The sequence below is a fragment of the Siphateles boraxobius genome, unplaced genomic scaffold (assembly GCF_051911475.1).
Source record: "Siphateles boraxobius isolate OS27281-9 unplaced genomic scaffold, OSU_SipBor_1 17, whole genome shotgun sequence".
NCBI classification, from domain to species: domain Eukaryota; kingdom Metazoa; phylum Chordata; class Actinopteri; order Cypriniformes; family Leuciscidae; genus Siphateles; species Siphateles boraxobius.
Genome location: NW_027508777.1, coordinates 8,768,229 through 8,792,888, shown reverse-complemented (window position 1 = coordinate 8,792,888; position 24,660 = coordinate 8,768,229). Strand labels below are relative to the sequence as shown.

The window sequence follows — 24,660 nt, the reverse complement described above, 5'->3', positions numbered from 1 at the left end:
CCATAAATCCCTCTGTAATTTTTTCCCCATCTAATATGTAAACACAATGAAAAAATAATTTTTAACCTGGCTTTGTCCAATACTCAGATTTCTTTTTTTAAATATATGCAAAATAGCGCATATTTAATTAGACAATGCCTAATTTGCATATTTAAACATTAAATTACAGAAAACTTGTAATACATTTTTTTCTAATCTTAATGTAGGTAATCAACTGGCAAAGTTTCATGGAAATATCTGATAGTTAAAAAAAATACCCTATTCACCTGTAGTGTCTCGCCTTAAATGTGTAAATCCAGAAGCCCAGTATTTATCTGGAGGTATTTGTCCTTTGCCTGTCAACCTGGTTTGTCTCTGCCATTTCTGTTCTGCCCTGTTTGCCATTGTTCACCCTGCCTGTCTTGACCATTCTTAATAAAGAAGCTGCAAATGGTTTCCCCTGGCCTGACCCTGCCTCGATACAACACATATGCTGCATCTGCTCGCTATCTGGCTCTGGTAGTTCCGCTTCAGCACTGATGATGTTGTAGGAATAGTGCGCTCTGGTTGGTCTGGATTATTCTAGAATTTTTATTTTATACAGAAATAAGTTATTTATAATTCAGATGATATATATATATATATATATATATATATATATATATATATATATATATATATATATATATATATATATATACAGACACAGAGAATATTACTTGCCTTTCCTGATTAGAACAATGAAAAAATAAATTAAAAAATAACTAGGGAATCACTAACCAAGAGAATTATTCTGATTTGATGATACACTAAAAATATTACACAAGCAATCCTTTAAATTTAATGATATACAGAAGAGAACAAGAATTTTAAAAAACTATAAACAAGTAATGTGAAGCGAAAGTGAAAGTAAGTGGTGTTGGGCTCTGTTTCAACATTTGCGATGTATTTGGATGCTAAACTATTCTTTATTATAGGCTTTGTACTTGACTCACGTTCCAATATGTGTGTGTGTGTGTGTGTGTGTGTGTGCGTGTGAGAGAGAAAGAGAGAGGCGCGGGCGCGATCGAACTGTGTGCGTGTGTGTGTGTGAGAGAGAGAGAGAGAGAGAGAGGCGCGGGCGCGATCGAACTGTGTGTGTGTGTGTGTGTGTGTGTGTGTGTGTGTGTGTGTGTGTGTGTGTGTGTGTGTGTGTGTGTGTGTGTGTGTGTGCTTGTGTGGGAGAGAGAGAGGCGCGGGCGCCATCACTGTGTGTGTGTGTGTGTGTGTGTGTGTGTGTGTGTGTGTGTGTGCGTGTGTGGGAGAGAGAGAGGCGCGGGCACCATCTAACTGTGTGTGTGTGTGCTTGTGAGAGAGAGAGGTGCGGGCGCGATCGAACTGTGTGTGTGTGTGTGTGCGCGTGAGTGAGAGAGAGAGGGGCGCGATCGAACTGTGTGTGTGTGAGAGAGAGAGAGAGAGAGAGAGAGAGAGAGAGAGAGAGAGAGAGAGAGAGAGAGAGAGAGAGACGCGGGCGCGATCGAACTGTGTGTGTGTTTATGTGTGTGTGAGAGAGAGAGAGGCGTGGGCTGATCGAACTGTGTGTGTGCGTGAGACAGAGAGAGAGGCGCGGGCGCGATCGAACTGTGTGTGTGTGTGTGTGTGTGTGTGTGAGAGAGAGAGAGACTCGGGCGCGATCGAACTGTGTGTGTGTGTGTGTGTTTGTGTGTGAGAGAGAGAGAGGCGCAGGCGCAATCAAACTGTGTGTGTGTGTGTGTGTGTGAGAGAGAGAAAGAGAGAGGCGTGGGCGCGATCGAACTGTGTGTGTGTGTGCGTAATACATGTAATAAATAAATAAAAGTGCGTATAAATATAATTTGACACAAGAGGGCAGTATAGCCCTATTTATGATTTTGTGTTTAAACTATCACTGGAAGAGACCACCCCACGCCCCCCCTTTCCTTCTCACCCTCCCTACACACACACACACACACACACACACACACACACACACACACACACACACACACACACACAGACAGAGAATGGCAGGGAACACTCTCTCTGTCAGAGAGAGGGAGAGAAAATTCTCAGAATCCAAATTCAAACCACAATATCTGACTTTCTGTTGGTCGGAACTAATAACTGTCAATTATAAAGTTGTTCGGCTTGAAGATAACAATATACACGCCAAGTTTTGTAACTGTAGGTAAAACTAACTAAGTTATAACACACTCTATGTGTCCTTTTTTAAGTCATAAATTCATTTCCTCGCCACGGCCAAACCGTTCGAGATATCAAAAATCCGCTGGCAATTATCATCCTCAATGTCTTGACTTCATGCTGACCGAGTTTCGTGGTGTTTGGATTAATTCTCTAGGAGAAGTATATAAAAAATAAAAGCATGCATTTTCCAAACAACCCATAATAGCTGACTTCCTGTTGAGCTGTCGTTAAACTTAGAGCACGAAAGTTGTTCGGCCCGATGAGATCTAAATATGTACCGAGTTTCATAATATTACATGCAAGCATGTTTGATATATGGACAAGTGTTCGAATCGCATTCCAGGGGGCGCTGTCGAGCCTCCCTGCCACGCCCGGGTACCAGCTTCAGCCCGGCCCTGATGGCCGCGGGTTCTGACCTGTGTGCAAAGTTTCAAGAGTTTTCGAGCACGTTAAGGGCCCCAAAACCTTGAAAAACAAAAATAAAAGCATTCTCACTCAGCAGACAAATTCCCCTCCCCCCAAACACACGGAGAGACGTAGGGTCAGAGAGAGAGGAAGAGAAAATTCTCCAAAACATCCACATTCAAACCAAAATATCTGACTTTTCATTGGTCTGAGCTAATAACTGTAAATTAGAAAGTTGTCCAGCTCGATATGAACAATATACATACTGAGTTTTAAGATTGTAGATAAAAGTATAGACCTAACTCCCCCTCTTTTGTCAAAAGGTGGCGCTACTGAGCCCCTGCACCACACCCGTTTCTGAAACTTTGCACATGTCTACTGGCTAATAAATGTGATGTGTCTGTCGAGTTTCATGCAATTTCAAGTATGCTAAGAGTCTCAAAAGCATCAAAAAAGAATCTTAAAGTTTGATGCATTACTACGGCAACAGTATCTAAGATATCAATAATCCTTTCACAGGTCTACATCTGCCGTGTGTTTACATTATACACATAAAGTTTTAAGCAAATCGGGTAAAAATAAGAGGGTGATTTAAAAGCATTTTGAAAGTGACACACTTCCTGCTGCCAGTTGGTGGCGCTATAACTTTGACTCACAATAGTCACATCCATGTGATCGGCCTCTTACAGCGAACACACTGCTGAAGTTTCATCAAGATCAGTCAATGTATGCAGAAGTTATAACACACTTCCTGTTTCCATTATTCGCCATAAATTCGTTTCCTAGCCACGGCCAAACCGTTCGAGATATCAAAAATCCCCTGGCAATTTTCCATCCTCAATGTCTTGACTTCATGCACACCGAGTTTGGCGACGATCGGGTGAATTCCCTAGGAGAAGTGTTTCAAATTCCTGAGCATGAGTTTCCAAACAACCCATAATAGCCGACTTCCAGTTGGGCTGGCGTAAAAAGTAAGAGTACGAAGGATATATGAAACGATGAGATCCATATGTGTACCGATTTTCATATTAATTCATGCAAGCGTGTTTGATATATGGACATGTTTTCAAATCCCGTTCCAGGGGGCGCTAATAATAATCTAATAATCCTTATAATCCTTAGGAAAACATTAGGGCTCTGCGCCCTTTCAGGGCTTGGGCCCTAATAATAAAAAGAAGAAGAAGAATAATCCTTAGGAAAACAATAGGGCCTTCGCCTTTTCAAGGCTTGGGCCCTAATAATAATCCTTAGGAAAACAATAGGGCCTTCGCCTTTTCAAGGCTTGGGCCCTAATAATAATAAAAAGAAGAAGAAGAAGAAGAAGAAGAAGAAGAAGAAGAAGAAGAAGAAGAAGAAGAAGAAGAAGAATCCTTAGGAAAACAATAGGGCTCTGCGCCCTTTCAGGGCTTGGGCCCTAATAAGTCTTTGGGCTTTATTGTGTCATCCCTGACTATTTATGTATTTTTAATGTATGACACAGAGTACTGTTCCATATTGTTTTTATATTTAAGTGGTTAAATAAACTCAATCAATCAATCAATCAGTCTGTGCTTTACTTTTCATTATTAAAATTGAGATTTATGCATCATAACAAACATACATGTTGCAATAAAATCACAATTCATTAGTTGTAAACAGTTGTTGTAAATTATTTTAATGGATTTGTAGAGTCATACATTTTATTTTACTAGTCAGATGGACCACTAAATATTTACCTGAACTTCAGATTCAAGTTTATTAAAACTTCACATTTTAATTTTACTGTGTGATGGACAATTAAGAATCAAATTACTGAGCATCTGAAATTAGTGAGGGTTCTCTAATAAAGTGCAGATGTATGTGTAAGCAACGGCTACACCATAACAAGAAAAGTTGTTATGCACAGTGAGACTTGTGAGTTTATTTACAAGTCATTACTTTTACAAATTGAAATGGAATATAAAAAATATATTGATCTAGAGCAGGGGTCTGCAACACGTCGCTCACGAGCTACCAGTAGCTCGGTCTGATTGGAGGTAGCTCGCCAATGGGCCGTTCACATATCGCGTCTTTTGCGCGCTCAAGTTCGTTATTTCAAATGTAGGAAGCTCATAATTTAAGCGACGCACTTATTTTTTCCAGGCACAGCGAGATGAAAAAAAATCTCAACTTTTCAGAATGCCGCAAACGCACCGCAGGTCATGTGACAATAACCAACCAATCAGCTTAACCCTTTCCGTAACAACATTGAAAGCTCAGTCAACATGAAGGATGGGGCTGCACGCCAAACACTATGGATGTTTTTCTCTTCTCCGTAAATAAATCTTGTAGCAGAGCTACAGCAAGCGTTTTTCGGTGGTGGAAATCCATTAGCTACTAAAACTTCTTTGTCATTGTGGAGAGCGCAGAGCATGGTTGCATAGCAACGACAGACGCCACAGGAAAATCGCACCGAATTTTACTATTAACAAAGCAGGTCTACGGAAAGCCTGGGCACTCCCTATTAAGCCCTATTGTACCGAATTTTGGTTGTAGTTCCACCAGAGTTCCACTGGGGGGCGATCGTCCGAGTGCAAAATGAATGGGAGTCTATGGGGCTAGACGGCTAAATTTGTCTCTTTCACCCGATTACCATTGAGAAATCTCAGATTTGATTGTAGGTTTTGTAAGTTCAACATGGGTTAGAGGTTGAAAGTTGAATGAACGAGTTCTTATGTCCTTTTGATTTCTTACAGGTTGAGTTGTTGTTGCCCATTAAACGCTAGCATTCTGCTAATGAACGCTGATTGGTCAGTGAAGGACTGATTACCTCCAGAGATACCACTTGATGGCATCCGAAGCGGGACCAGAATGTTAAGGCGGACTTTTTCGCCCAATTTTTATTTCAATGCAGCAAATTTTTTGTTTTGGTTGGTGGCACATTTATCTGCCTATAGTTATGTATGAACTGTGAAATTAACACAGAAAATAAATTGAATTGGAGTACTTGTGTTATTCTTGTGTTAGGAAATACAGGATAAATACGGTATAGTATTGCCACCTTAAAAAACAACAACAACCAATGTCCCGCTCAATAATGGCAATGATCAATAAACATTGAAAAAGGAGAAAAATGCCTCGCAGGTGTGCAATGATAAATTGTTCTAATAGTGGGAAAGGGTTGTCCTATTTCTCATTTCCCAAGGACGAAAAAAGATAAGTGTGCTCCTGTGTTGTCAAAGCCTACCTGAATTTACGGTGGTTCCGTGGGAGGGAAAGTTGGCCAAATGCCAAGTTGGCTAATGTACAAAATCGGCCAGTTGCAAGGGCTATCACAGATCGTAACGATACGTGTTGGGAGGAGGGGCTCTTCCCTTACTAGCTTGCTACACAAATTGTTTCGTTAATATTTGAACTACTTCACTGAATCACCCTCTACAGACTGAATGTTTTTTTTAGGAGTTACCTATTAGTCTGTGTGTGTGTGTGTGTGTGTGTGTGTGTGTGTGTGTGTGTGTGTGTGTGTGTGTGTGTGTGTGTGTGTGTGTGTGTGTGTGTGTGTGTGTGTGTGTGTGTGTGTGTGTGTCTGTGTATTTTTGGCATGGTCTTTTAAAACAACAAAACAAAAACTCTTCTAGCACGTGTATTTACCTGTGTCAGCGGTGTTGTCGATGCCTCGAGAGAAAAGAAAGTGCAGATCGCAAAAGCATCAAAGTGACTGAAGGATTGCCGTAAAGCAGTTCCAGTTCTCTGGTCGTACGATGTGTATGACGTCATTGACATTTTAAAAGACTTTAACGCAAATAAGTGATTCTAAAAAATCTAACAACCAGAAACCTGTAATTTCTTTGCATCTCCGTTCGAAAACAACATTCAAATTACTAGACAATAAATTATATCCTGAGAAAAGTGAATTTTTAGGGGTATATCTCCATAGACCACCATTCATTCTGCACTCGTCCTGTGAGCGCCCTCATATGGAACCAGAGTGGAACTGCAACCAGTTCAGGACCCTGAAGTTTTTTGCGAGTGAAACTTCTCCCCATATTAGACATTCTCTGCTATTAATAATAAAAGATAAGCTTATGTGCATTGTAAACGGCAGTAATTTATAAAATGTCTAAATCATTGCCTTCTATCTTTTTTTAAAATGATTTAAAGGCTGAAATATGCGAGGTTTCTTTTAATAAAACCTTTTTTGTCAAAACTTTATTTTAACTACTAATTAGTAGATAACATGTTGCAAGGCACTCCTATATATTTTAAAGGTTACACTTTATTTCGATAGTCATTTTAGATATTCTACTAACTATAAGTAACTTTCCAACTATATGTCAACTAACTGTCATTAGAGTATTAGTAGAGTGTGGTAGACTGTCAGTAGACTGTTAGGTTATGGTTAGGTGTTAGGGTTGAGGTTAGGAGAACAAGCTGACTTATAGTTGCTAAGTTACTTATAGTCAGTAGAATGACTTTTTTTTTTCCTCCACCCCCCTCTTCGGAGGACAACTTTATTTATTTTTATTTATATTTTTTTTATTATTATTATTTTTTATATCACAGAAACGTCTCGGTTACGTATGTAACCCTCGTTCCCTGAGTAGGGAACGGAGACGTTACGTCGGATGACGACGAATGGGGTTTCGCTTAGAAAGCCTATCAACTTTGAGTATTACAAAACGAGCCAATGGCAAAGAAATGCCATGGGTCTGCGGAATTTGCATAGCGTAACTCCGCCCCACCTCGTGGGTATAAAAGGAGGAAGCCGGCAACATGCAGATATGTTTCTTCGCTGAGGAGCCAAGACTGAGCTTAGGCGATCCCCGCGGTACAGCGGAAAGTGGCAGGCAGACGTAACGTCTCCGTTCCCTACTCAGGGAACGAGGGTTACATACGTAACGAAGACGTTCCCTTTCGTTGTCACTCCGAGTTACGTCGGATGACGACGAATGGGGTTACCAGTCTAATCACGCCACCTTCTCGGCTGTCTTCCAGTGCCCTGCATAAATCTGAGATCCTTGTCGTGAGATTGGCACGGACGAAGGACTCCTATCTAGCACAGGAATACCAAGGTACACTGGGGAGCATATCCCATAGTTTAGAGGAAATATGCAAAATATTGCCAGCCCAACGGGGGGGACTTAGAGAATACACATATGACCCGAAGGCTGCATATGGAGAACACTGGGGTGTCCAGCCGCAGGTGGAATATTTCAACCCCAGGGGTGGCCAGGTGGCTTGCCAAGGGAAAGACACATGGTCAGAGAGGCTTACAGTGGAAATACCCATGTGGGGGTCGCTCAGAGGAGGGACCATGCACACGGGAGGCACCTAGCCGACGCGCAGGCAATAGACACTGGCGCCGACGTCAGGAGTGCTGGAGGAACTCAGGGCTTTCGGAGAAGCTCACCTGAGGAGAATATCGCACGTATCCAGTCCGTGGAGTGGAATGGCGAGCAAGCGAAGACACCTGAGCGGATCCAGTACTAGCTGATTGAAGCGAGTACATGAGAGGACTCTGGTTCCACTCGGAGATTGTAGAATCTGGCGAATGTGTTAGGTGTCGCCCAGCCTGCAGCTCTGCAGACGTCTGTTAGCGAGGCGCCATGCGCTAGAGCCCAAGAGGATGCCACACTCCGTGTGGAGTGGGCAGTCACACCATGGGGGCACGGTCGACATTGCTGCTGGTATGCTAAGGCAATGGCGTCCACTATCCAGTGAGACAACCTTTGCTTGGAGAGAGCCTTTCCCTTTAGCTTCCCACCATAACAGACAAAGAGCCCTGTCTGAGGTCCTGAAACACTGCGTCCTGTCTACATAGGCACGGAGAGCGCGTACTGGACAGAGCAGTGCCAAGGCTGGGTCTGCCTCCTCCAGGGGCAGCGGTTGCAGGTTCACCACCTGGTCCCGGAAGGGAGTGGTAGGAACCTTGGGCACATATCCGAGCCGGGGTCTCCGGATCACGTGAGAGTAAGCCGGCCCGAATTCCAGGCACGCTTCGTCAACGGAGAATGTGTGCAGGTCCCCTACCCTCTTGATGGAGGCCAATGCAACCAGGAGCGCTGTCTTCATAGACAGGAACTTAAGCTCCACTGATTGCAGAGGCTCAAAGGGAGCACTCTGCAGGGCAGTTAGAACCACTGAGAGGTCCCAAGAGGGAACGAGAGGAGGGCGAGGAGGATTCAGTCTCCTCGCTCCTCTCAGGAACCTGACGATCAGGTCGTGCTTCCCAACAGACTTACCTTCGACCGGGTCATGGTGTGCGGAAATAGCAGCAACATAGACTTTCAGGGTGGAGGGAGACAGCCTTCGCTCCAACCCATCTTGAAGGAAGGAAAGCACGACACTAATCAAACATCTCCGGGGGTCTTCTCGGGTGAGAAGAGCACCAGCTGACGAAGAGGTTCAACTTCAACGCATAGATGTGTCTAGTGAAGTGAAGATGTGTCTAGTGAAGCGGGGAGGAGACCGCGCGAACTGAATCGCGTAGCCGAGCCTGATCGTCCGCACGACCCAGCGGGACAGGAGGGGAAGCTTTAGCTAGGCTCCCAAGAACTGTACCAGCAGGGTCATACGAACCACAGACTTCCCACCGGTGGTGCAGCAGGGCGGAATGACTGGCCCAGACGTGGACGGCACAGCGGCCCGGTGTGGGGGCACAGTCATTAACCGCGCCCTGACAGAGGAGACCAGGGAAGGATGAACGTTCCACGGGGGTCTGCTCTGCCAGGGGGCTGGCGACAGAGGCGGATGAGAGCGGCACGGTTCGGGGACGGCGCGCACTGTCAACCGGCTCTGGAACAGAAGGGGAAGGGGTGCACGGCTCGGGGGCGGCGCACCATGTCGTCCGAGAACTCTGTGTGCTCAGGGATGGAAATGTCACTTTCTTTAACCACATTAGGGTGCTGCCCACCCGTGGGTGAACAGCGGGGAGTGGAGAACAAAAGATTCTCCCCCGGCCCTCCACCGGGGGAAGGAGTGGTCCTGCTACCATCTCCTGTGAAGTAACTTTCAACATCCCTGAGCAGCCCGTCTCAGGAGCGCCGCTTGGCGCGGCGTTTAGCGGGGGGCGGGGCTGGACAGGGCTGGGGCGCCTTCTTACGGCTTCCTCCGCGACCGGGCCCGGGTGGAGGCTGCTGCTTGGGCTGGGCGGGAGGGGCGGGAGCCGCAGGAGGGCGCCCTCGGCGGCGAACAGACTGAGGGTTCTGCCCGGTTGGCTGGGCCGTCGGGGCAGAATATGCTTAATGGCCTCAGTCTGTTTCTGGGCGGTGAAGAACTGTTGGGCAAAATCCTCCACCGCACCGCCGAATAGGCCGGCCTGGGACATGGGGGTGTCGAGCAGGCGGGAACGCTCAGCATCCCGCATGTCAGCCAGGTTCAGCCATAGATGTGTCTCCTGGACCACAGCTGTGGACATCACCAGACCCAGGGAGCGTGCGGTCACCTTCGTCGCCCGGAGGGCGAGGTCGGTGGCGGCGCGCAGCTCATCAAAGAGCCCTGGGTCCGTCCTACCCTTGTGCGTGTCCCTTAGCATCTGGGCCTGATAGACCTGCAGAGTGGCCATGGCATGCAAAGTGGCAGCCGCCTGTCCCGCCGCTCTGTAGGACTTCGCCACTAGGGTAGACAAGAACCTACAGGCTTTGGATGGGTGCTTAGGCTCGCCGCGAGAAGAAGCACTCTGAGGACACAGCTGCATCGCAACAGAGCGCTCAACCAGGGGGAGCCCAGTGTACCCACGGGCAGCTGCCCCATCGGGGGGAGGAAAGGCGGATGAAACCAGCGAGCGGTCGCGGGAAGACATGGGAGTCTTCCAGGACTTCGAGATTTCATCATGCACGTCCTGGAAGAAAGGTATTGGGGCAGGCTGAGAACGGGAAGCCGCAGCTGCACCAAAAAACCAATCGTCCAGCCGCGAGCGCTCAGGACAGGGTGGAGGGGTCCACTCGAAACCAATGCTCACGGCCGCCCGGGAAAGCATGGCCGTCATCTCTGGATCAGACTGAGCCACAGCCGTATTCACACCCGAAGGTGGCAGCTGTGACGAGTCGTCACTTCCAGATGAATCAGATCCGCCTTGTGGTGCTACGATTGACATCACGTCTTCCTCTGGAGCGCCAAAGGAAACCCGCGGGACCTCAAACGACAGTCCATCGGGAATCCCCTGAATGCTCGCGGATTGCAACACTGGTGAAGGTGCTGTGGGGCACGGAAAAATAGTCGGCGCTTTGTTCCACACAGTCACCCTCAGATCACCCTGGCCACCAGCCGAAGTAGAGCCTCTCGAGGAGGCGCTAGATCGGGGTGTGGATGAGGGGACTCTCACTCTTGCGAGATCATTGAGTCTCGATCTAAGTGTTGCGATGGTCATGTTCCCACAGAGAGAACATGACTCATCCACGAGCGCTGCTCTAGCGTGATTAATGCCCAAACATACCAGACAGCGCTCGTGCCCATCAGAGTCAGACACAAGCCGACCGCAACCAGAAGTGCACGGGCGAGGCATCTTTAAAAAGACGTGCCGCGTGCAAGCTTTTTTTGTGAGAGAAACTCAGTGCTGAAGCGCCCGCGGAGAACACACTCGCTGGCAAACCACGCTCAGATAGGCAGGAAGTGTGCACTCGCCGGGAGATCGCCGCCACACCAACACTGGAGAGTTGCTCGTCTCGTAAGAAGCTGACAATCAGAGATAGCTTAGGGAGTGAACAATTACACTTGGCTCCGAAGCGAAAACATATCTGCATGTTGCCTGCTTCCTCCTTTTATACCCACGAGGTGGGGCGGAGTTACGCTATGCAAATTCCGCAGACCCATGGCATTTCTTTGCCATTGGCTCGTTTTGTAATACTCGAAGTTGATAGGCTTTCTAAGCGAAACCCCATTCGTCGTCATCCGACGTAACTCGGAGTGACAACGAAAGGGAACTGTTATATCTTATTTTAAGTACATACACAATATGTTATATTCGGATTACATTTATAATCAGTACCTTTAACTGTTGTCCTACCATAACCTTTCACCATGTTTTGGTAAGATCCTAGATCCTTATAAGGGCATGGGGAGTTAAAGTACCATATACAAATTGATACACATAACACTTCTTTTTCTTCTTTTCCCAAAAGTGCTGCTCTAGCTTGAACATGACCTGGAATCGCGATTGCCTAGACATAGACTGATAACAGGCTTGTGCTAACTGTAGACCACTGGGTTAGACCACAGACTGATAACGGGATTGTGCTGACTGCAGGCTCCTGGACTGGTCTACAGGCTGGTGACGGGCTTGTGTTAGTTGCAGACTGATAAGCCGGGACACAGTCTAGTAACAAGTTTGTGCTGACTGCAGATCACTGGGCTGGTCCACAGACTGGTAACGGGAATGTGCTGACTGCAAACTGCTGGGCTGGGACACAGACTGGGAGCTGGTTTATGCTGACTGCAGGCCACTAGACTGGTCCACAGACTAGTAACAGGTTTGCGCTAAACGCAGACCACTGAGATCTGGTCCACAAACTGTGAGCTGGCTTAAGCTGGTTGTTGAATGCCAGACTGGTCCACAGCTTGTAAGTTGGCTTGGGCTAGTTGTTGGATGCCAGACTGGACCACATATTATGAGCTGACTTGGGCTGGTTGTTGGATACTAGAATGGTCTGCCGATTATGAGCTGGCATAAACTGGTTGTTAAATGCCAGACTGGTCCACAGACCGTGAGCTGACTTGGGCTGGTTGTTGGATGCCAGACTAGTCCACAGATTGTGAACTGACTTAGGCTGGTTGTTGAATGCTAGACTGGTCCACAGACCGTGCGCTGACTTGGGCTGGTTGTTAGATGCCAGACTGGTCAACAGATTGTGAGCTTATTTTGAGTTATTTGCTGGTTTTCAACATAAAACATTCATACTTTGCAGTCACGTGACTGCCATGGATACCAGGCGGGCAACAAACGCTGACAAAATGGCCAATACTACAATCAATTATATAGTGAGGCTATTTTGTTTCCATAGCACATTAACAAAACGTTTAATGACACTAATAACACCAAAAACAATACAATTGCTAAATATGAATAATATCACTAAAATGATATAGGCCTAAAAACAGTCTTTAGTTCACGAACAGCACTGCCATCTGTGAAAATCAAAAGCAGCTTCAAAAACTTGTTTAAAAATAAATATTCTTCAAATTTTTTACTGTCATTAATGTAGGTCCACAAGAGAAATATTAAACCAGTAAATTAAGATAGCCGTTAAATCCATCGTCGTATCTGAGAGAACGTGGCGTTAATGCAGCGAAAGATGCTGAAAGCTCAGTCCGTTTTTACTTTCACTTTCGGGGAATGAGCGCATTTACATGCACGTTCTTAACCCGATTATGCTGAATAAAAGTGCATCCAATCGCACAACAACTATCTGGAATGTCGTTTACACCTCAAAACACCAACTTTTGTATATTAAAACTGGCGACGTCCTGGCAAGATCCTTGATTAGTTTACTGGGTTTCGTTGCTAGAGAACGACGTTCTTGCCCGCCAGCCAGTACTTGTGACGTACAAAAAGTAGCCCTCAAATGAAAAAAGGTTGGAGACCCCTGATCAAGAGATATATTTTTCTATTACTCTATTCAACTGCATTTACATTGCACGTATCTACTTGGACATGCCATATTTTTGTCCCGTGCCAGTTATCATTATGTCAATTGCCATTTCCAGAGTGAATCCCGACTTCTCATAATAAATCTCTAACTTATATTGTCTTTGTTTGTTAATGAGAGGATTCACGAGCATGCAGAACTCAGCACTGAACAAAAACTCTAGCGTCTCGTTTTGAGTGATGAGCAGATTCTGACTTAATTAAACACCTCTTATTGGCCATGCAATCACTGCACCTGACCAGTTGTCTGAGTTGTACCTGTTATTACCTAAGACTCAAGACGAAACTTGTTCCATGCGTAGATTATAATATCTAGCAAAGATGTTGGGTGTAGCCCAGTCCGCATCTCTACAGATCTCTGCTAATGAAGCACCTTTCACTAAAGCCGATGTGGCCGTGATACCCCTTGTGGAGTGAGCTCTCACTTCCAATGGGCACGGTATGCCTTGGGCCTCATAGGCCTGGAGAATAGATTCCACAATCCAGTGGGCCAATCTCTGTTTGGAGACAGACCCATCTGCTAACCTACAAACCAGACAAAGAGCTGCTCAGATCATCTGAACCTCTTTATGTGGTCCAGGTATATGCACAAAGTGTGCACTAGGCACAAAGACAGGGCTGGGTCTTCCTTGTGAGGAGGGATCGCTTGCAAGTTCACCACTTGGTACCTGTAGGGAGTAGTGGGAACTTTGGGCACATATCCGAATTCCGGGTAAATTCAGTAACAGAGAAGCCTTGTAGGTACCCCACCCTGTTGACGGAGGTGAGAGCAATCAGGAGGGCCATTTTCATAGAGAGGGCACTATTCCTGACTGATTGTAAGATCTCAAATGGACCTTTCTGTAAGTCCTGTAAGACCAAAGAAAGATCCCAAGAGGGGATGAGATAAGGTCTTGAAGAATTCAACCTTCGTGCACCTCTCAGGAACCTGATGATCAGGTTGTGCTTCCCCAAAGGCCACCCACAGCGTTGTGGTTTTCCGCTATCGCAGCTTCATACTCTTTTAAGGTGGAAGCGGACAGGCACCTCTCAAGGCTCTGCTGGAGAAAGGAAAGGAAGGACCCGACGCCACATCTTTGTGGGTCTTCACCTCGGGAAAAACACCATGTAGTGTATAGGTGCCACTTCAAGTTATACAGCTGCCTAGTACAGGAGGCTCTTTCCTGAGTAATCGTGTCTATCACCGTTGGTGATAGGCCTCTGAATCCCTCCTAGTCCGGTGCAGGGACCAGATGTGGAGGTTCTAGAGGTCTGGGTGCGGGTACCAGATTGTGCCCTGCCCCTGAGAAATAAGGTCCCTCCTCAAGGGAATTCGCCAGGGAGGGGCCGACAACATCAGTGTGAACTCTGAAAACCAAGTCTAGTTTGACTAGTACGGCACAACCATTAGAACTTGTTACTCTTCCTCCCTGACAGTTTATGTGCAATGAGGCCCACTGAGGGAAACGCTCAGCCCACAGGCTGCGTGCCCGTTGAATCGTGTGCCCCAGCCTGTCTTGGAAGTGTCTGTTCATGTATTAGGAATTTTTTTATGACGGGATAAAATAATCCAATATTCAAACAGGATTAAAGGTGCAGTCTGTAAGAATGACAGCTAGCGGTCAAAATAGGTACTGCAGTCCAAATTAGGTGTGGGCGATATGGCAAAAATATCATATCACGAATATCGTATCTGAATTAAGAATTCAGGAGCCCCTGGGCACAATGTCTGAAAATATGAAAATTACAATACTTTTGTCCTAATTTCTTCAAATTGCAAGAAATAAACCCTTGAGCTTTTATTTTGGAGAAAACACCAGATCGTCTATATAGCCTATACAGGCTACTTAATTAAAGTATTGTGCTGTGTTATAAAGGCACAAAGCCATATCACGGTTTCGATTTTAGTTCGTTGGCAAAATATAACGCTAGAGACCTTTATTTTAGGCTATACATTTTACATCTCATTTGTGTTGGGAAAAGGGAGAAGAGCGAGTTCGACAAAAGGTGGATTCAAACTCAGTCGAACGTGTCAAAAGCTACATTCAAGCACCTCACGCCCTACGACCTATGCCACTGTAGAGATTTAGTGGTGGGTGTCTTTTTGCCAAAAAAACAGGCATTTAGTGCAAATATACACTCCATATCAAAAATTTAAAAAAAAGATTGATTTTTTTTCTTTCTTTTTTTCTTCCACTCGCTTGGGCCCCATAATGCCCATTGGATAATCCGGCCCTGGGTGCCCCGCTATTGGCTGGTGCCCCAGGGCACTCGCCCAAACCAACTGTGTTTATGTAAACCTTGTGTGTATTTGACAGTATAAGCTCAATAAGACTCGAAAGATAACGCAGTCCAGTCTTTTCTGTGTGCTTCGGGTGTACGCACTCAGAAAAGTGCATGTTAGAACAGCACATCAGCACGTGAATGAAATGTTTAACCGGAAGGCTTCAAAGCACATGCAAATAATGAACTTTTGTGAATTGCAGTATCCCGTGAGTGTAACCTCTGCCTTAAAGGGTTAGTTCACCCAAAAATGAAAATTAAGTCATTAATTACTCACCCCCATGCTGTACCAACCCCGTAAGACCTTCGTTCATCTTCGGAACACAAATGAAGATATTTTTGATTAAATCTGAGAGGTGGATCACTGCTACATAGGCTGCCAGAGGGAATGAAACTTGACGGCCCAGAAAGTCATTAAAGAACATGTTTAAATATTCCATGTACCTACATTGGCTCAACTATAAGTTTATCAAGCGACGAGACCACTTTTTTTCCGAAAAAACCCCCATAAATAACGACTTTATTCGACTATTCCTTTTCTTCCTTGTGGGCCTGAGACGAGAGTTCAAGAGATTTCCACGACGCATGCGCGAGAACTGAGAAGAGGACGTTCTTCTTCTAATACTTCTTGTTCAGTTCTCGCGCATGCGTCGTGGAAATCTCTTGAACTCTCGTCTCAGGCCCACAAGGAAGAAAAGGAATAGTCGAATAAAGTCGTTATTTATGGGGTTTTTTTCGGAAAAAAAGTAGTCTCGTCGCTTGATAAACTTATAGTTGAGCCCCTGTAGGCACATGGAATATTTAAACATGTTCTTTAATGACTTTCTGGGCCGTCAAGTTTCATTCCCTCTGGCAGCCTATGTAGCAGTGATCCACTTCTCAGATTTAATCAAAAATATCTTCATTTGTGTTCCGAAGATGAATGAAGGTCTTACGGGGTTGGTACAGCATTGGGGTGAGTAGTTAATGACTTAATTTTCATTTTTGGGTGAACTAACCCTTTAACATGTGAAGTGAATGTACGTCGCATTGTATGTTGAGACGGAGGTGCCAGAACTGCAACTGATAGAATGCACTGAAGCAAGATACTATGATATTTCTTCAAAAGTAGATTGTGGAGACATTTTTATCGTCCACGATCAAAAATTGTGATGTCGCACACTCCTTGTCCAAATTCAAAACATCGGAGATCGTTGTTTCCCCCACCCCCTCTTCCTCAGACTCAACACTCAAGCGGGTTGCCAGTTTTAGGACACGCAACACGAACGAGCGCAATTGACAATGAAAGCAGGGGACACTTACACACTGTAAGTTGATGAGTTGATTCACCCGCGTTTAATATGCTCTCGTTTGTAGAGATTTTTAGTGGATACTGAGGCTTTTTAGTTCGGGTAGAATCTGCAATCTCTGACCCAGTTTGTTTGCTGGCTGCAAAACGCTGTGTTCCCTGCCAGCTGGTATCCCAGGGTGTCGAAATACTATTGGGTCGAAAACGAGACGAGACGCAACAGAAATGCTGGTCATGTGATGATGACTATAATTAATTGTATAATCCAATATTGTTGACGAATAAAAACGAGACTAAATGTGGTTTACAAAATAAAATCTATGCAAAAATGTCTCTCCATTTTCGTTGACCAAAATGAGACAAGACGAAATATTATAACGTTATTTAGTCTCATTTAGTCGCGTTGTTATTATTATTTTGCAGTATTTCTGTTTCCTGTGTCTCACTTAAGGGGCTGCATCAGGTCGCACTGCGCAGACGCAGGCGACATCACTTCCTCAAGCGCCACTCACGGCAGCTGCGTTAAGTTAGCGTAAACGACAACAAACAAAGTTAAGTCTGACAGAGAAAGGGACCGATGGCAGGCCTTCTGGGATTCGTCTTTGGGAGAAAAAGACGAAACGACATTTGGAAAAACTTTCATTTCATCATGTGTGTACTTCTAACATGTTTGGTTGGTAAAATAAATATGTTGTAAATTCAAATCAGAGCGTCCGTGTATGGAATGGATGTATTCTTGAGTCTATAAGGTAACAATAATATAATAAGATAACCTTGTTTGAAATGGGTTTGGCTAAAAGAAATTTGGTTTTGTCTATACAAATAGGTACTTATACTATATTGACTGGTTTAAATAGAATTGCATTACTAAAAAGAGACTAAAATACTAGACTAAATGTCATCAGTTTTTGTCGACTAAAACTAGACAAAAATAACTATGGATAATTCTGACTAAAATAAGACTAAAATGCTCAGACTTTTAGCCGAGTGAACCTTGACTAGACTAAAGAGAGTATGAACACGACTAAAACTAAAAACTAAAATGACAGCTTGACACAAAGACTAGAATAAAACTAAAATTAAAACAGGCCGGCAAAAACAACATTACTGTGCTTCATCTGGTGGGTTTGGGTTAGGGTTAGGCTTGCTCTTTTACAGGTTGACCCGAAGTGAAGTATTGTTAGTACTGTATTGACAACTGGAGGTTATCTGAATTGTCAGGAGTGGAAATCAGATTAGTTTTCGTAAAGTGTATTAGGAATTTCCATGACAAGGGTAAAATAGCACAAGTTCAAATGTCCTGAGGACATTTCATCTGGAAACTGCTATACAAAGCAAAATTGCACATATTTTCCAAAAATATTTGCATAGTTACATTTTTCCACTATAATATTGTAAAATAGCAGTACTTGGAAGAAAGTTCTGACGTGTTGCCTCACTGTCTCCTCTTTGAGCCGTGGATGGATAGATTTCCCCATCAAATCATAAATAGACTTCAAAATATCCAACATTTCCTGAAACAAAAAGATTAGGTGCATTCAGTACATCACAGACAAAACCTCACAAGGTGTTTAGTCCTTGACATTAAAGTGTTCAGACCTCTTTAGTAATCTGTCCATCTTTGTTGATGTCATATAGATTGAAAGCCCAATTCAGTTTATCTTCAGTAGTGCCTCTCAACAAAACAGAGAGATCACAGACTAACTCCTTTAAAAGCAAAACAAAAAAAGCAGAAATTTCAAAGCCTCCTTTCATGCTTCCATTTAAACGCTTATGAACACATTAAAGCTGCAGCAGACTTAAATAATAGACATAATAAAGTGGCTGTACATTCTATCTAATCGTTTATCCAGTGTAAAAGATTTAAACATTTGAAAACATTGAAAACATCATCTATTGCAAAAATCTGAATCAAATTAATGTCAAATATAAAGGAAAATCAATAGTGATACTGTATCCAAACTATTAAAGCCATTCAAAACATTGACTTTTTCATATGCATAATTTTTTCCACATAAATGTTTGTCCTGATCTACAAAAACAATTTAGTTAAAAATCCTTACCTCAAAACTAAGAGACCCATTCTTATCTTTATCAAATGCATTGAAGAGAAATTGAGCATACTTTGATGAATCTGAGAAAATAATAAATATAATTATATTACTGCAAGAAAAATGTGATGCTTTAGATTTTTAGGTTTCTATAACATATGTATAGATCTAAACATTTTTCAAATAAATAGTATTATAATGGCATGGCAGCCAGTTTTGCTTTTATTATATATTTATTTGAATTGGTTTGGCCTGTGCAATAGCTTAATGTGAATGAATCTGGTCATAAAATGGCACACTTCATAATTATTTTTCAAGGGGATAAAAAGTTATACTGGTTTAATCATATTATATTGTAACTTTAAGAGTTGTAACTTTCTGTTAAAATTGTGTGAAAAATCTTACATCAGACCACAAGGAGGAGACACTGACTGCAGTGTGTAGAAAAAGATCTCGGTCAGATTACTAAGTAATTTCATGTGATTTGCACATATTTTTAAATACAGCAATTTACTTATAGACTTTAATGCCTGCAACATAGATCTTCAACACTTGATCACTTGATTTCATAGAGAATTTGCATTTTAGTTTCCTATTAAGAACTATATCAAAGGTGGCATTATATATATATATATATATATATATATATATATATATATATATATATATATATATATAAAATCACACTTTTTTTTGGCTAAACATGATTAATAATATAAACTTTAAGTGGACCAACCTCCCAGTTGGAAGAACACAGCATAGATGTTTTTAAATGTGTCCTCATTCACAACTCCACTTGGACATTCCTAGTAAAAAACAGGATCAGACAAGAAAGCAATATTTAAGGGACTGGGATTTCTCCAAAGAGAGCAGAAGCCTAAAAATGACAACATCATGTTTAATTTCTACACCCAGCAGGTGGGGTTTAACTGAACTCTCACATTCTTGAATCCTCTATAGAGTAACTGCAGCTCTTGTCTGGAGAAGTGGGTCTGCGACTGCAGATGCTCCAGATTTTCCGGGTGATACCGCACCGTTGTGCTCTCTTGATCTTCGTCCTCATTATCTACAACATAGCACACCCAGCTTCCATTATTATTTTATGGGCAATACAGCTTCTGTATCAAAGAAAGAATAAGTATGTTTTACTGTTATATGCAGGTGTTCAGACACACCCTTGTTCACAATCTGTCCAATGACACCTAGAGCTTTATCTTTAATTAAGAATCGTGGCACTAGCAGGTCCTATGACACTAATTACACAAACACTTGCCTTTTTGATGAATAATGTAAAGAGAGTGACATGTATTGATGGCTTTTTCAAGCCCAGGTTTTATTTTACACGTTGCCTTTGATTTGAGAAACTACATTAGGATCAAAACAGATTTTGTGTCTTTACTTCAATAATGGATCATAATAAAATGTGTTTAGGGATAATGCAAGTATTTAGTTTATTGAGCAGTACTGTATATTTTTATTTTTATTGCTTTTTGAATAATTTTTTTTATAACTCTGTTTTGATATTTAAAGCTGCTCATGAAATACTTAACCATTTAGTGGCATAAACTGCTTAATGGGTCTGCTGTCCTGTTTTCATGAATTTTATTAAATATTCACCACTGTGCCTTAGCAGGTCAGGTAACTAGTGGTGTCTCCTTTAGGACATCCATAATACCTCTGTCCCAGTTTCTCATGAAGAATGTCCTGGTGCATAGGTTGATACTTGTAGTCCTAAAGAAGCAATGGTTTTCACAAGATATAGTCCCTGTGCTTAAAAAAAATTTCTACTTCTAGCCTATATACTTGTCCAAGCATGAGAAATAGCCTATACCATTTTTGAGGAAATACAGAAGAAGAAAAAAGGCAGTGATAATTGTATAAAACAATGATAATTTCATAAAACCTTTATAAAAATATCCAGTCTTATTTTAACTATATTGCTATTTACTATTTGAAGGTCAACATGTTCTTGTTTAAAAACTGTTTTTGTATGAGGGGATTAATATATTGGGGTACATTGGGACTAATAAACTGGGGTACAAGAATGACCCATTTAAAGACTGGTCAATATTTTACAAACTGCTTCTAAAACATAATCAATCAAGTAACAACACCCACCACTTCACTGTTCACATTTCACTGGAGAGGTGGTGTGCTACAAATAACCAGAGCAGATTTGAGAGTCTAGTTCTGGATCTGCAATTTGTTTAAAGGGAAACCTTTAAGCAGAAAACTTCAATCACGTGTGTAGACATAATATAAATTTACCCATAGGGTCTCTCCGTGTCAATTCAACCAAATTTCAGAAACTTCCCTGGCTTTTTCATTTTGTTAATATTTTTTCTTAAGAAAGACAAACATAAATAGTGATTAAAGCCAAACTATTAAATTTCATGGATGAATATTTACTGAGTAATCCAATATTTTGTCGAGGGGGGTCAGAAGGACCATTTTCACTGGAGATTTGGGGCCAAATTAAAGAATATTTCACTCTATTTTAGGACTGAGAATACAGTTGTGAGGAAACTTAAAATTAATCATTGCACTCACAAGAAACAGAGACTAAACAGCATTATTAACAAACAAACAAAAAAATGATTTGGCTCAGATGAAAGAGCAAATCGAATGGTGTCTGATAGAAGAAAACATTTTCTATACAAATAGTTCCCTTTCCAAAGGGAACTCGCACTGCGTCGATGACGCTTTGGGGAACGCCTCAGGCGTGACAGGTGTCTGATATCAGTATAAAATCACGGCAATCACATTGACCGGCGACAGCCCGTGAATCATTAGCGTGAATGATTAACGTGCAACCTGGAAGTATAAAAGGGCGCCTTGCAAACATGACAATTAATCTTATCGTCTTCAGGGACTCTCTTTTTGAATACGCTACTCAAAGAAACGGTAAGAGAAAAAATGAAATGTACAGCGAAGGCAGATTGCTTTTAGAAATGTGCCGACCCGTGCCCGAGGTTTCTGACGCCGGGCGACACACACGAGCTGTGCGTTTCCTGCCTGGGAGAAGAGCGCGCACGGGAGGTTCTCGAGGGAGCCCTCTGTGCGAACTGTGAGCGTTTTTTTCTTAAAACGCTCCGCTCTCGTCTGGCCCTCTTCTCTAGTGAAGGGGGTTCAACGTCAGTTCCTCATGGTCCAGGTCCCGCTCGTGCTGAGGCAGAGCGGCGTCTTGCATCATGGGCTCCCAGATAGAGCTCGTCGTTCACCATGAGATGGCTGTAAACCTCTCAGAGGATTCGACGGCTAACGAGGGCGAACTGCAGGTCGATGATGAGGATTTTTCACTGACGGTTTCCTGCAGTTTCTGCTCTTCAGGACAAGCAGGAGATGGCTGAGGAGGTTTGTAATCAGGTAGATCCTGAACCCCCTCATCCACCCTGCCCCGTGTATGCAGAGCTGATGGACGTTATGGAGCGCGCCACCGGCAGGCTGCAGCTGCCATGGCATAGGCTCAATGATCAGTTTCTCCACGGCCATACACCACCAGCTCAGGTGAGCCTTCCATATCTTCCAGGCCTTCACACTGAGGTCGAGAGGGCATGGAAGAACCCATACTCAGCCTGTATCCACCGACATCAGCGGGTTAGTTTCGCTGATGTTGAGGGGATCGCAGAGCATGGGTATGTGTCGATGCCGCCGATTTGACGAGTCGTTTGCGAACTATCTCGTGTCTGGGTTGGCGTCGACACTGAGAGCTCCAACCCTGCCATCCAAACCGCTAAAGACAACAGCGCGTTTGAATGGCAAAGCATACACGGCAGCGGTTCAGGCTGGTGCTTCTCTGCACACTATGGCGGTGCTGCAGGCATACCAGGCCGACCTGCTGCAGGATCCAGGGGGCAGGGATGTCATCTGAGGCGGTTACTGAGCTGCGCCGAACCAAGGATCTTGCGCTCCAGGCCACCAAACAAACTGCTGCCGTGATCGGTCGGTCGATGGCAGCAATGGTGGCCACGGAGAGACATCTGTGGTTAAACCTGGCCGACGTCGGGGAGAAAGAGAAGGCCTTTCTCCTCGATTCGCCGGTTTCACCCTCTGAACTCTTCGGAAAGTTCAGGGAGGCGAAGGCACGCTCAGCTGCTTTTAGGATCTGCATACAGCTGAGATCCGGTTCCATGCCCAGGCAGGCGGGAGGGCCTGGCCCTTCACGGTCCGAGGACCGTAGACAGGGCCAGAGAGCCAGTGTCGCCTCTCATGCCCCATAGAGGAACAGGGCGCAGAAGAGGCGTGACTCCCGCAAGAAGAGGGATCCGAGGGAGGTTATCCAGCACAAGCGCACATAACATCGCTGATGGATAATATCCCCCGAGGGCTTCATTACATCACAGCTCTCTCCTCTCTTCTGACTCCCCAGACATTCATTACATCAGGCCTGAGGCTGGGCCTATGATAAGAACGATGTTCCAATGGGCCGCCTCGGCTTGGTTAGTAGAAATGCCTCTTTCAGGCATGTAAAGTGGTGTACCCCAGGTTCATAAAGAACTATCTGGCGAGTCTTCACAATTTTGAATCAAAATTCCGAAATGTATCCCTCTACAGACCTCGTTCCCTGTATAGAGCTATGGGGTCATGTCAAGGTAATAAGGTAAGAGAAGTTTCCTGGATTATTAGGGCCCTGAAGTTCCCCGTTAGGTGGCCAGAACGATAACTATGTTAGCTTTCGGGCTGTTAGCCACCTCAGTGTAGTGTAGTTGGTCTCTCTCTCTTAGAATTTTTTTATTAAGAGTGTTGACTGATGCTAGAGGTTCAGATAGATCTTATGTCCGGCCCACGGGACCGGTTGACTTCTTCCTGAGTATTTCGCCCCTTGAGCTCTGTTTGGGTTTTCATTAGGCTGAGCGATTCTGCATCCCCTTGTATGGAATAATACAGACTATATTCTTTAGTAAGGCTATGGCTCCTCCGAGCCCTCAGATAGATCTATGCTTGCAGGCTGGCCCTCACCAGGGCCGCCTCTGTAGCTGGCCTAGGCTGTGCCAGGGATAATGGATGCGCTCTGCTAAAAATAGCATTTCTTCCTCTTACCCTTCACTTTGTGAATGTAGGTTTCTAGCATCCCTGTATAAACAGCCTCCTCCCATGGGAGTCGTTAGGCCAAGGCCCGCCCCCTTCTCTGCATAAAGGACGTTAGGCCTCACACTGGCCTTGGTGGTATATATGTCTTTATTGAGCAGGGTTAGGCCGTCTTTCGATTCATGAAGAAGACTAGGTCTGTCTGCCCGACCCTGCTGTGCAGAACTGCCATACGGATTAGGCCTCCAGTATAGGCTTCACTCACCTCGCTGAGCTACTGCTCGAGCGCTGGGTTGTAGGTGGTTGGCTTTCATTCAAGCCCCACTCCCCTAGGTTGGGCACAGATACATTTCTGTCACTCCTAGAGCCGCTGGCAGGCCTGCACCCTGGTATCCTCAGGGTGAGGTGTGAGTATTCCCCTGAATCCAGGCAACCTGATACAGGGTAGGTCTGAGCACTTGACTCCCAGTTCTGTATTATCCTACCTTGCACCACTATGGCTCAGGTCGAGTAGGAAGTAAGCCTTCACTCCTTCTTTGGTCGAAGTACGCTCCCCTGAAGCCGGAGCATTGCCCTGAGCTGACGCCCATGCATAGATGGTAGGCCCCTGACTAACTGTGGCCTCTGTTGAGGCAGAGTGGCGTATGTTGTACTCCCCTTGTTTTAAGGGTGCTAGCTTTCTTGCGGAGTACACAGCCATGGGCAATGTGATTAGGCACCAGGATGCTGTAGGCGCTGTGTAAACAGCTTGTCTGCCAACGAAGGCTGCGCCATTAGGTAGTAGGCCTCACCAGGCCTCCTTGATTGGACTGCCCCCAAGAGGGCGCTGTAGGCCAGCTCACTTT

The 24,660-nt window shown here is 44.3% G+C and overlaps 1 protein-coding gene across 1 annotated transcript in view; it reads right to left on the bottom strand.

The window, feature by feature from the left end:
- Window positions 1–24,660, bottom strand: part of kcnip4b (potassium voltage-gated channel interacting protein 4b) — a 76,960-nt gene that overhangs the window by 36,122 nt on the left and 16,178 nt on the right. Inside the window, exons 2-6 of the mRNA XM_077232391.1 lie at window positions 19,729–19,853; window positions 19,524–19,593; window positions 18,800–18,870; window positions 18,336–18,443; window positions 18,146–18,250 (exon numbers count right to left, since the gene is read on the bottom strand). Of these exons, the coding sequence (XP_077088506.1) occupies window positions 18,146–18,250; window positions 18,336–18,443; window positions 18,800–18,870; window positions 19,524–19,593; window positions 19,729–19,853 (479 nt within the window). The remainder of the gene's footprint in view (window positions 1–18,145; window positions 18,251–18,335; window positions 18,444–18,799; window positions 18,871–19,523; window positions 19,594–19,728; window positions 19,854–24,660) is intronic.